Genomic DNA, 15,170 nt, shown 5'->3' with positions numbered 1-15,170 from the left:
AAATGCCTGTCTTTGCCATTGCAGTGTTAGTAATATTAGCCATTTTGCTGTTTGATTATAGCAGAGACAGAAAAATATGCAAATAGCTAAAGAAAATACAAAATATATGTTAAAATTTAGTTAAAAAATGTGTGGATTTGGTGGGAATCTGTGAATGTGTATCCCACTAGCATGTTATTTACTGTTTATTATTTAATGATACATACAGTATACATTTTTTCACTTATACCTGTCTAGGTTTTGACCATGCATTACTTTTTCGATTCAGAGACAGTAACAATCCTGGAGTCGGTTGCGCCATCTGTTTGCAAGTTCAAAATTTGCATAGTTGTAAGCGCAGCGTAAGGGGTTGCAACTCACAAACTACCAAATATTTACACCCTGTAGCTGCCAAGTATAATTGTCGCATAGCTAGCTAAACCAAATGACAAAGCTAATGTTAGCTTGTTAGTAATATTACCCATTCAGACTGAAATGGACTGACAAATGTAAAGTCATGGCTACATTTAGAAAAGATTGGAAGTTTAATATATTGACCTTATAAAACTGCTATTTTTTTTAGCCATGCTAGCAGAATGGCTATAAAGATGGCAATTTTTGTCTGTCTTGGTCCACCACTTTGGTCCCGACTGAAATATGTCAAACTACTACTCGATTAAATTTTACTCCCCTGACTCTACTTCTTGTGCCACCATGAGGTTAAATGCTAAATCATTCAGTGCTTTGGTTTATGACCAAGTACCAGGTTTGTGTTCAGTGCTAAGTAGCAAATATTAATATGCTTACATGCTACACGAAGATGGTGGACCTCGTTACATTACACCTCCTTAACAGCATTGTCACTGTGAGCACATTAGCATGCTGCCATTAGCATTTAGCTCAAAACACTGCTGTGCCTCAGTACACGTGGTGTACGTGGAAGTTGCAATACCCCGATCGAACAGTACGCCAAAATCACTAAACAGCCCAGCTCAGTTCCTCTGGGCTTTCTATAGGCTTTCATAGTTAGCTAGCAGTTAGCTGGTTGCTTTTTTTGGACAGTGCTAAAGATGCTTCAACCCCATTTAATAAATCACTAATTTAAAACTAGGATGAACACACATAAACGTAGTAATGGATTTACTAACAGCTGGTGCGACCATTTCTTGAGGAATATAGGCAACGACCAACCGTCCTTACTCTGGGAATCAGAGAGGAAAGAGCCCTGCAAGTTCTGTCATGCTCACAGCTCATTTACCACAAGTGCCTAACCAAGGTTTAAAGTCCGCAGAAAATGTACATCTGTTCACTGCAGTTTAACCAGCGTGGGTAATGATTGTTTCTTTTTCTTAAATATACAGTACCTTATTTCTTTAAATTGTTCTTGAACCTGTGTGTGGCCTGTGCAGGCATCTTTTACTATTGATTTTCTTCTTATTCCATTACAGTTGTTGCTTTACTCAGGTATTTCTCTTTTTTTTCACTCAGGCTGAGCTGCATAAATCTTTCTGCATGAACACAGGTGTTTATGTTATGATGTTTAATGACTGAATTGTCACATTGGAGCCAGTAGCGCAGTATTTTGTTCTCCGAAATGAGAAGTACAGTAGATGTCATATTGTAATATTTTTGTGCTGTAATTGCAGTAGTAAGTGCAGCTGTAACTGTTGTACTTTTATGTACTGGGTCAATTATATAGTGCAGTATCTTTCAACTTGCTGTGTGTGCCTTTATGATGATTGTTGACTGTTTGAGGCTGTTTAAAGCTTCTGTAGTGTCTTTATAACTGTCAGTGCTATGATCTGCCTTGCAGGTGCATGTAATAAAATTACTCAAACTCTCAAAATAGAGGATGCAGTGCAACTTTCAACTCAATCTCTCTAAAGGCCTGGTCACACCAGCATTTAAAACACTGACATTGTGAGGTAAAAGTGATTCATTTCAATGAAACTACCACAATCTGTGCAAATGTTTGTGCCAAATTCAAATTTGATTAACATTGACACCCTTTAGGAAATAGCCAGAGGCCAAAATGGAGGAAGCTATTGAAGCTTATTAGCTGTGTCGCTGTCTTCTGTTGAAGTATAAATTGCTTTACTAAAGAAAATGATTTCCAGATAGTTATGAGACACGAGAGTCTTTGGTCCAAATACGTATTTTAAATAAGATATGTGAGCTTATTGTCCTGTTCACAACCAATGTAGTGAATTAGCAACTTCTTGGAGCTACATAGTTTGAGCTAATTTGTTAGCAAGCTTGTTAGCTTGGAGAGCTTTTTGTGACCCTTTCATTATTCTGTATTGACTTAAATTATTTACAACCTGTTGAACAAAAGGCCAGAGGGGGAGAAAACAGCACAGTGAAGAACAGATAGATACTGCAACTGACTAGCCCTAACCCAGCTGGTTAGTATGTTAGCAGTTAGCTCAGCAGCTACAGTCTGCCAGCTAGTTCTTTGAATAATCCCTGCTTCACTAAGCTAATAGAACCACATATTTCTATATAATATTTCGCTTTTAAACTTTCAGGCCTAAAGCCTGAACTCTTGTTGATGCCAAGCAGCTCGGTTCCTCCTTCCGCTCTCCAACAACATCTGCACGAAAAATGGCTACTGTGATTCATGAGGCAACCAAAATTCCCTGTGCATCTTGCATCTGTCAATCGGATGTGTCGCTTTGCAGTGTATAACATCAGGAAAAGATCAGGTTAAGGAAGATATTGCAGCTTATTAGCTGTCACTGCTCTTCATCATTTGTGCCAACAGTGTCCAGTTGCATGACACCCACCTACCTGAAGTCCCTCAGTAACTGCTCACCTGTACTTTGTCTCCTTCTTATTTCCTACGTACTTTATGCCTCGCTGCATGTACCTGCAGCCCTCTGGCTCTCGATGGCTTCTCTTTGATCCACCGCGGCTTGGACTGCACCTCATTTCGGCATCGTTTTGGTGCAGGAGTGTCTGTCCAAATGTAAATGTGAAAATAAACAACCAATCAGTGAGTAACACTTCTTGCTCCACAGCTCACACACAAATGTCTTCTCTACTAGGACCGTAAGTAAAAGGCACACGGTGTAATTCCATCTGGTTCAGCACGTGATGTCATGGTGACATCTACTGTTATGGTTGTATTTCTTCCCAGAGTGATGCAGCACATGCCTCATTAACAACAAAAGCTCCTTGAAATCAAAGAGGGCACTAGTAGTTAGGATGACAAGACATCATTTACACCAACCAGCCTTTTTATGAGGTAAAACGTGCACCGTCAGAGATGGAGATTTGACAAGGGTGAGTGAAGGAGGGCTGGAGGGAGAGGAGGACAGAAAACGGGCTGCGGTCTCAGAAGAATGATAGCTCATTACTGTGGTGCTAATAGCCACCTCCACCCCTGCTTCATAGATCAAACAAGACTCAAACAGTTCGTGACAGCATAAAGTGCTTTGAAGAGCACACACATACAAAGACACATTATATTATCTGGCAATTTATTCAGGTGCGTTATTTGGAAACAGCAAAGATAGCATGCCCGTTACTTTTCCCAAAACACAAAGGAAAATGGCCTTATTAGTAGCTACTGACTATGAAATTAAGCATGAAAAAAGTTTTTTTGAGACTAATATAATTTCAATTACAGCACATTGTCTCCATATGCTATGTCAAGTAAAGTGTTTTTAGTGATTAACCCTCAATTCAGTATTCAGTATTTTAATGTAGATTTTAGGTTAAAAGACATCAAACCTCTCATTTATCTCTTCTCACACAGTCGTCGTGCTTTTTTTCCCACACAGATGTGTCCAACCATGAATTTTCAGCTTCAATTATTCTCTTCTTTTATAGCTACTTAAACTCCTCTGGCTGCAGAGCGACGGCTGATGTCTAATTTCATCCAGGCCGCTATATCACTGCAGATTAATGTGCACATAAATAGCGCGGCGAACACACATAAGTAATTGCACTGTCTGGCTGAAAGCTGGTCTGGAGGTGGGTCGTGGGGTGCGATAAATTAATCTTTTCTCAATTTTGGGGTGCGAGATAATCAGCAGTTGCCATGGAAACCATTGGTGTTTCTTCTAACATGGTGTATCTGGAGTGCTGCGAGGAAAACTATCTGATTATTTAGCTTTACCCCAAAACGTCTCATTTCTTGACTGACTGCATTCATTGGTTTATATTGGCCTTATCATAGGTACTTGGTAGTTTCTCTGGAGGCACCTGAATATAAAATGTCTGGGTGTGTGCAGGATGTAAGCTGAAGTGTGTCGGTCAGACCGACAGTTTGAGGTAACTGGACAAGCCCTGGCCAGACTGGCATGAAACTTCCTTTGGATATTTGGTCACAGTCTGGTCCAAACATATTTTGACCAAGAGCATAAATAGGATGGATCCCAGATGTCGATGCTACTTCACTGACAATCTCATCTCTTTTTGCATCGGCTTTTTCATCATTCTGACCTTCTATTATCGGGGGGGGAACGGCTCTGTTGCCATCAGTTCAGACTGAGGTTGCTCTGGACGGCTTCCAGTGAATGCTTGTAAGTGTGTGAGAGTAAACAGGGCCTTCCTGAAAAAAAAGACTGAATAAAACAAAGGTTAAATCATAATCTGTAAATGATGATATTTATTTAAACTGTAATATATGCTACTATATCTCATTGCAGAGATTTGTCTGTTTAAATGAAAGCAGGAGTAAAGCGACAGTTCAGTTCAACTGACTACAAGCCACGCCAAAGAGGGGAAACTCTTCTCTTGCCAGATCTCAGATGATCAGAGCGGAAGATGGTAATAACAAACAATCAGCTGCCAAATGACACAACTGAGGGCTGGTTGGAACGACAGTTTCATTCATGGATACTTTAGCACAGTTCATTTAAACACAAGATACTTGCGCTCAAAAAGAGGATTCATTCTCAGTGAAGAACCTTGGAGCCCTAATCTGCCTCTATACCTGCCAAAGAGCAGTGATTCCTAACACGTCTCTGGGGGTCATCAGGTGGATAACTCCCTTCAATCACTGCTCACTTCCCACTACACCTCCAGGAGGCTAGGCGGTGAACTCCGGCGTCCCAGAGTCACCCCCCCTAGTGCCAGTTCACACTGCTCCTACACAATCCAAACAGCACTGCCACGTTCAACTGACCCAGAGATGCTCCAGTTCCGGTGCTACCATTTAGCTAATGCTAATGCTAACGCTAAATGCTAACCGCTACCTGCTAAGAGGAACAGAAGAAGACAATACGTCTAGATTCACCAATACTGTCAATGTTAACTGCGAGATGCCAATACTAACTGCTAAGATACTATCATACTACCACCGCTTTAGCTATTGTTAGCTGCTACAATACTACCACAGGCCTAGATGCCACATGTAACTGCTGATTGCCACACTACCATCATCTCCCCCTGCCTCTCACCAACTGCACCAATAAAAGCGGGATGGGAATACAAACCCTGGTTCGGGTAGGGGGTAGAAAATAAAGAGGTAGAGTCAAAGATGAAAGTAGGGATTGTATACAGACCCTTGTTCGGGTAGGGGGTAGAAAATTTAGAGGGTGCTGAAGGTGGAGGCCTAATCCACAGACTAGATTTAACAGCCTCTTCTAACATTTCCCTCAAGAAGCAACAAACCCTAACAAATCAAAATGAGTCTTGATGTGCAAGTGTTAAGAAATAAAAATAACAAGAGACCCTCAACACCAAACTGTGTAAGCAAAAGGATGCAAATTTGTTATAATGTTATAATGCCAACAAAACAATGCTGCAAATCACAATAAACTGAGGTGATAGAGGCCATGTGGGGAAGGGGGGTAATTTTTCTGGGGTTCCTTATAGTGTTGATCCAGCCCTGATCTGAGCCAAGATGATTATTGAGATGAAATTTCTGCTGCACGAATCATTTTTCTGACTTTTCTGTAATATTTCTTTTTTCACTGTGAAATTCCCCACAGTTAACAGATCAATCTCACCCCAAAGGTCCATTCAGTAGTTATTTTTGAGCTTTCAGTCATCTCACATGATCATGCCCCGAAAAAAAATGGAAATTTGAACATCAACGACTCTATCACAACCGGGCTGCCATCATGTAATATACTCAAAAGCTTCTGGAAAAAGGAGAGATTGTTTCTTTCAAAGTGAAAAAAGATCGTTGAAGGTCAGTTTCTGGATAGTTTTACCTCTTCAGGTATAAAACTTCTAAAATGAGGGATCACAGGTAGACATTGATTTGCTCTAAAGGATCACAAGCTCAGAGGGTTTGGAACCACTCTTCTATTAGGTCACAAAATATAATACGTCACATGAAGTTCACATCTGCAGACAGAAGCAACCAGAATCACCAGTCTTCTTGGTCATAATGGTTTGATGCCAGCAGGCTTTACGCATGTAGTTTAGCAATGAGCAAACAGGCTGTAATAGAAATCACTCGTTTTTGATTGCACATCTGTATGTGACAATATAACTGCGATCAGGAGAGCAATGAAAAAAGTCTAATTTAAAAGAGAGGCATCAAGGAGAGTCTAAACCTTTTAGCCACACTGAAATTACCCCCATATAAATAAACCACATTATTTTATAACACATTAGCCCTAAAGCTCATACTTTACATGTGTGCATAAATGGAACGTCACCACGTCCATCTACTCAAGCAGTGTACTGAAGTACAGCCTTAAGTGTTTCTATTTTTTAATGCTAACATGCTTTCACTTAAGACAGACTAGAATACAGGACTTACAGGACTCTTACTTTGATGAAGTGTTTTTGCATTGTGGTACTGCAATTTTTACTCCAAACAAAGTGTCCCGTTGAAAACTACGAATAGGAAGCATTAATGCAAAACAGCAAAACTTCACATGAATGCAACTTCCCAAGATCCCTCTCATGCAGAAGTGCAATTAATTAGCCGTGTGCCTTTTAAAGTGACATTTTCTTAACAACAAGGTTGAGAACTGTATTCTTTCCTTGAGAAGACACTCAAATATTTCGTTTGAACAGGGTGCTACCGTGACTGGAGCCTAATTGAGTTGAAAAATCAATCCGCTGCCTTGACAGCTAAAATTACTTTTCAGATAAAAAAGAAGAATAACTGAAATGATTCAAGTGTACCACACAAGAGGCCTGCCTTTAGAGCGCCTTTTCACAGAATGGTACCAATTCCAGTTAACCTGCAGTATAAAAGAACTTTCATGAGTCTTGAGTGCAGTGAAAAGTGAAATTCAATGGGAACAAATTAGTCAGGATTAAGACCCTAATGGGTATAAACTGATCTGATGCCATTCTTATTGCAATTTATTACGCCGCAGAGCTAAAAAGGACTGAATTATACATTTAAATTGGTGTTTGAGAAACCAACACTGTAGATTTGTCAGATTTACAACTATAGGATTATTAACTTGAAGATTTAGCAGCGTCTTCATGCTTTGTAGGAGCAGATTACGCACTAATCTGTTATTTGACTGCTTAATCTCATTGTCTGAGCTCTGAGATCATCATCAGAAAACCATTTCTGACATGTTGCTCTGAGTGTCAGGCCATGTGGAAGTGCCTCAAACCAGCAGGGGAACTCTATGTCTCTATGAAGTCTATGAGAAAATGACCCAACTTGTTACTTAATTTATTTCTTTAGCAAACAGATTATTGACAAGTTCATAGTCTCAGAGGCTAGTTTCAAGTGTTCTACAACATAGCAGGATGCTAAATTTGTAAATGATGCCCCCCACAGGTGTAGCAGTGCACATCCGTGTCACTGTGCACATTCAAATGGCTGTGAATTTGTTTTTGGGTGTCATTGGTTTTTGTCTTATTACTGTTTTACTGTCTTATTACCCTTTCGCACTGTGTTTTCAGTTAATGACAGTTTACTGTAACGTTCTGGTCACCTAAAAATGTCTTGTTCAACGTTCAGTTAGCGTAAATTACGGGTGCACCTTAACCAAGCAAGCTAGCCAGCGCTAGCATTAGCTGATAACTTAGCATACAGTGCATAGTGTTCCCAGCTCCACCCAAATATAGACATTTCTAGCTCCAAACACCAGGATGGCTACAGCCAAAATGCCATACAAGGCTTCAAAACCACAAGACAGTGGGTGACGTCATGACAGCAACGTCCACTTCTTCTGTCCATGGACCAGACTGCTGTGTGAATTCTGAGGATTTGAACCAAGGCCAATTAATACGAGAGTAAATCAGTCAGTGAACATCTCACCTCCGTCATTCAGCCTGTGTATAGCTCTTATCATGCAGTTCTTGCTCAGTCCTCGTGTGGCATTGAAATTCAAAACTCTTAAGTGGGGAATAAAAGAGGGAATGTCTTTGATGTTTCACTCACTGTCAGTACAGTGACAGCTCCTGTCGATAAAAGCACTGCAGGACCAGACTGAAGGGTTTCCATGGTGTTCTATCAGAGCTGCTGCTTTCATGTGTGTAGCACAGTGAGAAAAAGTAGTTCGTCAACACGTGAATAGTGGCTGAACAAGTGATGAGGGTAGAGCACACATCTGGTAAAAACATCTGGCAACAAAGATTTGAAAGACCTTCAACAAGCATCATGTCTCATTAGACTTGGACATTTGCGGGCAAAACTGCTTGACAGAAGAGACAAGTGAAGGGGTCACGATGACTCATACTGCCGCATTTGTAGTTTTTTTCCCTGGGAGCTGTAGTTGTTTTTTCTGTGCTCACAAAGTAAATGCTGTTTAACTTAAAATCACAAATGTTTCATTATGTTTAAGCAACTGCTGCAGCGGACGTTGATCTTAGAATATGGAAAGTAAACCACATGACCACGCATCGTTTTTAGTAAAACGGCTGCTGCATTAGAGAGTATGGGCCTGACGGTAAAGTGGCCATGATGACGCTTTTCTGCTTTTATTGGTTCAGTACTTCCAACAGAAAGGAGTGCATAATGCTCTTCATGGTTGATTACACTGTATATCTGACATTTAGCTCAGGTTCCTTCAGAGACCCACCAGCAACAGCTCGCTACTGGAAAACAGATATCTGTGGGCAAGCCACTGAATGCTAATGTAATGATAATGCCAAAGTCCCAGTGTAATGTTAAATAATACATGTGAGGTTTTGTGGCATAATGTGGGTTGATAAAATGGGATTTTCCTTTGAATAATACAGAATTATTTGAAAGTACAAAGGGCGTTCTTGTGTGCTCCAACTGCTCTGGAGCCAGATCTGCATCCCCGCTGGCCTCAAAGCCATTCAAGCAGCAGCAGCATTTTCTCCAGCCGTCTCCATCCTTTCACTTGCCTGACTACAAAAGTGCTCCAGCTATTTTCTAAAAAAACAAATAAAGGTTTTGATTCTGTGCTCACTGCCTTAAAATTAAACAATGTGGCAAGATCGCAGAGAAACAGCCACTTGAGATCATAAATTGATTCATTTCACGCCACCAAAATGAAGCCAAACTGAGATTTCATACAGGGGCCAAGCAATTCACTATTTCAACATACAGGCAGTTTGAAAACAGAACAAACAAACCAGCAGGAGCTGAAAGCAGCTGCTTGTGTCAAGAGAGCATGAGGCATCACAAATTGGTGCTCTCTGATTCTCTCCTGCACTCCTCGTCTTCCTCATAGGCAGACATCCCCCTCTCCTGGCAGAAATCTCCATCTTCTTCAAACAGCTTTCTCCTCGTCTCATTATTTCACACAATGACTGTGACATTAAAGCGACTCAGTTTTACCACAGTGTTTGGTGAACATTGCATTTGTCTTTAATGAGGTTTCAGTTGCAAACAGACAGTTGGTTGATATTTCTGGCCACTGTACTGCACTCTTTCACAGGTTTTACATGTGTTGCCTCTTGCTGTGTGCCCTCCAGCTGAAAGTCTGCAGAGCCTGAGCACTTGCTTCTTTATTAGTGGGCACTCAGAGGAAATTTTTTTTTAAAAAAAGAACAGAACAGGACAGGGTCAGCCTGCTCCCTTTCTCCAGAACAACCTGGCAGAAGCTTGTATAATCATCCCCTCCAGCATCCCACCTCACTCGGCAGACTCTTGCAAGGACTCTGCCTCATCTGCTCTGAACCACCAAAGCTAAACCCAATTTAAGACATTAACAGAACGATCAGGAAGACTGAACAGTCCAAATCAAACGTAAAGACCAAGAACAAGATGGGCCCCATTTCCCAAAAGCATCTTAGGTAAAGTTTGAGCTTATTTCCCAAAAGCCTTGTTCCTGAAAACATTCTGAAACGTGATAGGACGTTCAGGAGTGAAGGCTCAGAGCGTCTTATTGTAAGAGGCTCTACAAGTTGCAGGAAGGACATGTTTCATTCATTTTTAATAATCTTCACGTCTATATTTCTATCCTGTATCTACCTGCTCAGGGACTGCAGGTGGAAAATAGCTACTGTAGTAGATAAGTCAGGTGCAATGCTTGTGTTCTCTCTGCACGAGATTAATGGTTTTCATACGTGGTCCCTGACAAATAAATGTAATAAGCTGAACCATGGCCTCTGATTCTTTTTGCAGTGACATTTGATGCACAAAGAGCGCTGAAGAAACAATGTATTCAACATCTGATTCTGTCATTTGACAGTTTCTGTCTTCATTGTCCTCAACAGATCTACTCTAGCTGAAATCTTATGATTTCATCTGTTTTCTTTAGAATCATGTTGCAAATGTAGTTTGCCACCAGCTTAAATATATAGGAATTATGACCTATCAAATGACGGGCAAACTCAACTGTCACTAAGTGATTTCAGGTTTAATTTATACCTCAGAGGAACGAATTGAAGCATCAGCAAAATTGAACTGTACTTTGTACTGAATTGAAGAAAGATTTCATTTTCTCTGTTTTTACAAGTTCCTAATTTGATTCGAACATTTGATGGGAAACATGACTGCATCATGACTGAGCACAGAAACCTACTTTTTATCTGTAAGAGTGAGTGAAAGAAAAAAGTGCAACAAAAAGTACAGATATGACTATTTTCAGGCAGCTGTTTGACATATTTCCAGTCTGACCATGGCAGTGAAATGTTCTGTAGACGTCCTGCGTGATGTAATCCACAGTTCTGCATTTCCACATTAGCTGTTGTAAAGAGGCACCACCCTGTCTATGGTCGCCCTGCAGATGGGGCATTTCTTTGGCCCTGGCAGGGCGTCGTAGCACTGGGCACAGGCACACACGTGACCACACTCTAGAAACACACAGGACCGCTCCCGGCTCAGGCAGACGGTACAGCTGGTGGGCGACACGCTGCCTTCCTCCAGGTTGAGTTCACGCATGCGTTTCTTCTGGTGCTCCTTGAACTCCTCCAGCATGCTCCTGTCCTTCTGGCTCTGTCGGCGCTGCACGTACTGCTTCCACAGGATGAAGAGGAGCGCGGAACAAGCGGCGACACCGAAGACCACCGTCAGGATCCGCCACAGCCTGACGCTGTTCCGCTGCTTCTTGAGAAGAGACTCGTAGTCCAGCCGAGTGAGAAAGTAACGGAAGCCCTGTTTGGGAGGTTGGAGCTTGATCAGGTTGTTATCCAGGACCAGCTCTCCTACACCTGTGACGCTGTCTCCCAGCCGCAGCATCTCCTCAGTTTCGTGGATGCCCTTGGGTCGTTCCCCGCTGATGAAGTGGCCAATAACGTTGGACAAGGACTGGACTGTGGGGTGGAAGTTCTCATACGTGGTCTCCAGGTCCAACTCTGCAGCGTCTAGCGGACGTATGACCCGTACTGTGGCAGCGATATCATCATCAAGAGACCCGAGGGCAAATGGAACTGTGTTGGTGCGCTGGTGGATGACTTTCTCTGTGTTGTTCCTGTTTATAAATATCACAGTTATTAAGGTTTGTTTAGGGCTGCAAAAATTATTATTTTTCCTTATTAATAAATCTGCCAATTATTCTCTTCTTCTATTAGTTGCTTAGACTACAAAATGCCCATCACAGTTTCCTGGAGTCCAAAATATCATCTTCAAATATCTTTTTCTGTCTGACCAAAATATGATTATTTTCAGTTTGCAATTAAAAATAAAAAAATAAAAACTGAAAATCCTCATATTGGAAGAGCAAAAACAAGCCCATTTTTTGCATGCGTTTTATTTAACCAACAGTTTTAGCTCTATCACTCTCAAGTCCAACTGAAATCACGAGTCATCCCTTTTTACATTAAAAAAAAGCCTTTTTTTTATTAATAAAAAGGAAAACTGAATTGTAAATGGGGAAATACAGTATCCTCTCAGCTGCTGGAAGTGTGTGTCTGTGTCTATGTTAAGAGTAAGAACCACACCTGGGTTTAACTGAACCGAAGTGACATTTGCAAGTGTGTTTACACCCTGGTTAATGTGCTGCAGCTCAGCAGCTAATGAGCTATCTAGCCTGCAAAAGTGACAAAGCTGGCAGTGCACGTTCAACAGGCTGAAAGGTGCAGGAAAAGACGTCTGTAAGTTAGATACGAAGGAGATGGAACGCTAATGTGGGTTGTTGTTCAAAGCTCTTGTGTGGTGGAACAAATCACAGGATGTGATTTACAGAGCAGTTATGTATGCTGTAGTAGACAACAGTTCCATTTCAGTTGGACTTACAAAACCAAAAAACTGCCACATATGCTTCAAGAGGTCGTCTGACTGTACACGTTTTATTCAAACTGCAACACCTCAGGCCTCTCAGTGACTCACCAGAGATGAGTGGTGCGATTCCACACCATCTTTTCCTCCTTCAGGGTCAGCCTTTCAATCACGCCTTTGCAGTTATCAACAAACTGGCTGTTCAGAGTTTCCTTCACAGATCTCACTACACCTGCAGTGTGAGATAAATGAGACGCTGTGTAAAACTATTCTCAGAATCATGAATGGTACATTTTAGTCAACAGTTAATTAGTATGAATTTAATTTAATGGATTTTAAAATGAAGTAACTTTATTTAGGCTTTCAGGGTAGCCCAACACACCTTCTATGACAGCATATGGGACGCATCTTCCAGGAGTTTCAGAGAGCATGTTCTTCAAATCCAGGTCAATGGAGACTTTCTTGGCTTCCTGTGGAAACAAACATTTCAGACTGACAAGTGGAACATCACAGGCAATAAATTCACACCCTACTGACATTCACATGACAAAGAAATATGGCTGACCTTTAATCTGGCAACTGTTGTAGCTCTGCTCCTGTAAATTGAGTAGAAGAGAGCAGTCAGGGCTGAGCTGGTGGCTAAAACCACCATCTGTGCCGTTGAGGGTTTCCCACTGGAGTCCATCCTGTGAGCTGCAGCATTCAGCACTGTTGTGACAGAGGAGCGCAGATTAAGAAGCTGTCTTTCACTTAAAACTGTCAGTCAAATATATGTTTGTTGTTGTTACACAAAACCAGTGGCATGCAATGTTGAGCTGCTTATGCTTCTCTAGAGTGCAGCCATTTTCTGCAACTTTCTACCACTACTCTAGAACTGAATCATTTATTATATCTATTTCACAATAAAGCTGCAGATAATTACTTTGGTTAATCATCTAACCTATAAAACCTCCATCATAACATCCCAAAGCCCGATATACCATCTTTAAATGTTCAAAACAGTTAAAAATCAACAAATCCTGACAGTTGACAAGCTGGAACCATTTTTTCCCACGTTGTTTTGCTGAAAATGACTGAAATTATTCCTGTCATTCGGAAAATGGTACTTTTTACTCTACTACATTAATCTGACAGTTGGTTACTTTGTAAATTAAGATTTAACATTAGATCATCTTAGAAAATACATAGCTCTGCTGAAGATAAATAAAACCTCCGAAAAACCTCACTCCTCATCAGCTACTACATTAAAATGCTGCAATAAATAACAATGATCCTATGATATACATCATATAATACTTTAAAATAGGCCATTCTGCATGATGATTACTTTCGCTTTTGATCCTTAACGTACATATTTCTCATATTTCTATTGTTTTTCTTTGTGGTATTTATATTTTTACCGGAATAAAATGTCTGAATATTTCTTTCGCCACTTAACAAATTATTTATGACAACTCAAACCGACTGAAGATAAACTGTAAACGAGCCCAGGGGGGTGAGCTGGCTGTTACATGAAGGGAAACCTCTAACTGAACTGTCTTGATCATAGTCTGAAGAGACCACAGACCCTGACACTGTGCTAAAACACCCAGAGACATAGCCAGCGACAGGTTATGTCTTGTCAAATATCAGCCATGGTCTTCTTTCGATTCTACATTGACAGGCTTTGATTAGTTGAGTCCAGGAAGTGACACGATTAGACGCTAGCAGATAAAGTTAACAGAGAGAACTTAATGCTAACGCTAATTAAATCACAACCACGATGAGTACCTTGCTCTTTGTTATATAATGTTTGTTGTTCATCCTTTTGTTTAAACCCCTAAAACGTAGTTAAGATGGATAGCGAGCCATTAGCTTGCAGTGTCACACACTTCCTTAGTTGAGCTTAGTAGCTAGCAAGCTAAATTAGCAGTTTGCTAGCTAGCGTCGCTTCTGCTGAAACAACATGCCTGAACGACCCGTTTAAAATATACTGTAGCCTTCATGTTACGAACCATTATAATCTGCAATAACACTTACAAAAGGGTTCGTTGACAAACCTGTATTTCCAGTGGTCCCACTAGCAGCAGGGCTTTAACAACAGCTGCGGGTCTCCACAGATCAAACATCAGTGATGCACCTCCTTGCCAGCAGAGGCCGCTGTACAATCATTTATGGTAAAGAGAGACTTGAGTTTTTTCTCTCAGGAAACGCACAGGTGTGACACAAAAATACAATTTATGATTGCTGACTTTTACTGACCATGGTTTACTGGGACATTTGAATAAAACAGAGCCATCATCAATGTTATTAGTAACACCTGCGCATTTCCTACTGTGGCAAGTAAAAAAAAATCTCTGCTTTGATAAAGGTCTATGGATGACCCCCATCCTGAACACAGCTGTGTCCCAATTCCAGACTACCAATGCTGGAAGAAATATGAAGATTAGCTATAATTTCATAATAACAATTCTTATGTAATATAATCCAAAATACACATCTACAGAATAATAATAAGTGGGCTAACTATACATGTAGTGGAGTAAAAAGTATATTTCCCTCTCAAATGTAGGTTGAAGTATAAAGTAAGATAAAATTAAAACACTCAAAGTAGCTCAGAATTGTACTTAAGTACAATACTTGAGTAATTGTACTCACTTTCTACCAAATACACACTGATTTAATACAGAGTTGGAGCTGTTTA

At 40.7% G+C, this 15,170-nt stretch overlaps 1 protein-coding gene across 2 annotated transcripts; it reads right to left on the bottom strand.

The window, feature by feature from the left end:
• Positions 1–9,679: 9,679 nt before the first annotated feature.
• On the bottom strand, positions 9,680–14,620 carry mul1b (mitochondrial E3 ubiquitin protein ligase 1b). 2 transcript variants are annotated; one of them, XM_041946146.1, is made up of 5 exons: positions 14,507–14,620; positions 13,053–13,195; positions 12,870–12,957; positions 12,599–12,719; positions 9,680–11,741 (listed from the first exon to the last, which is right to left on the bottom strand). In XM_041946146.1, the coding sequence occupies exons 2-5, from the start codon at positions 13,170–13,172 to the stop codon at positions 11,012–11,014; spliced, it is 1,059 nt and encodes a 352-aa protein (XP_041802080.1). In that variant the 5' UTR covers positions 13,173–13,195; positions 14,507–14,620; the 3' UTR covers positions 9,680–11,011. The 2 variants fall into 2 exon arrangements, with proteins under 2 accessions (XP_041802080.1, XP_041802079.1); XM_041946145.1 differs by having other exon boundaries at positions 14,527–14,620.
• Between the last annotated feature and the right edge of the window lie 550 nt (positions 14,621–15,170).

This window comes from Chelmon rostratus, chromosome 10 (assembly GCF_017976325.1).
Source record: "Chelmon rostratus isolate fCheRos1 chromosome 10, fCheRos1.pri, whole genome shotgun sequence".
Lineage (NCBI taxonomy): Eukaryota > Metazoa > Chordata > Actinopteri > Chaetodontiformes > Chaetodontidae > Chelmon > Chelmon rostratus.
Note: the sequence above shows the minus strand (reverse complement) of the source record. Positions and strands in the feature narration are given on the sequence as shown.

Excerpts from the sequence above, each read along its gene's own strand:
- mul1b (XM_041946146.1), bottom strand. The coding sequence starts at position 13,172 with ATGGACTCCAGTGGGAAACCCTCAACGGCACAGATGGTGGTTTTAGCC. Across the intron at positions 12,720-12,869 it reads CCCATATGCTGTCATAGAAG|GTGTAGTGAGATCTGTGAAG; the intron begins GTGTGTTGGGCT and ends CTCACACTGCAG. Across the intron at positions 11,742-12,598 it reads AATCGCACCACTCATCTCTG|GAACAACACAGAGAAAGTCA; the intron begins GTGAGTCACTGA and ends ATTTATAAACAG.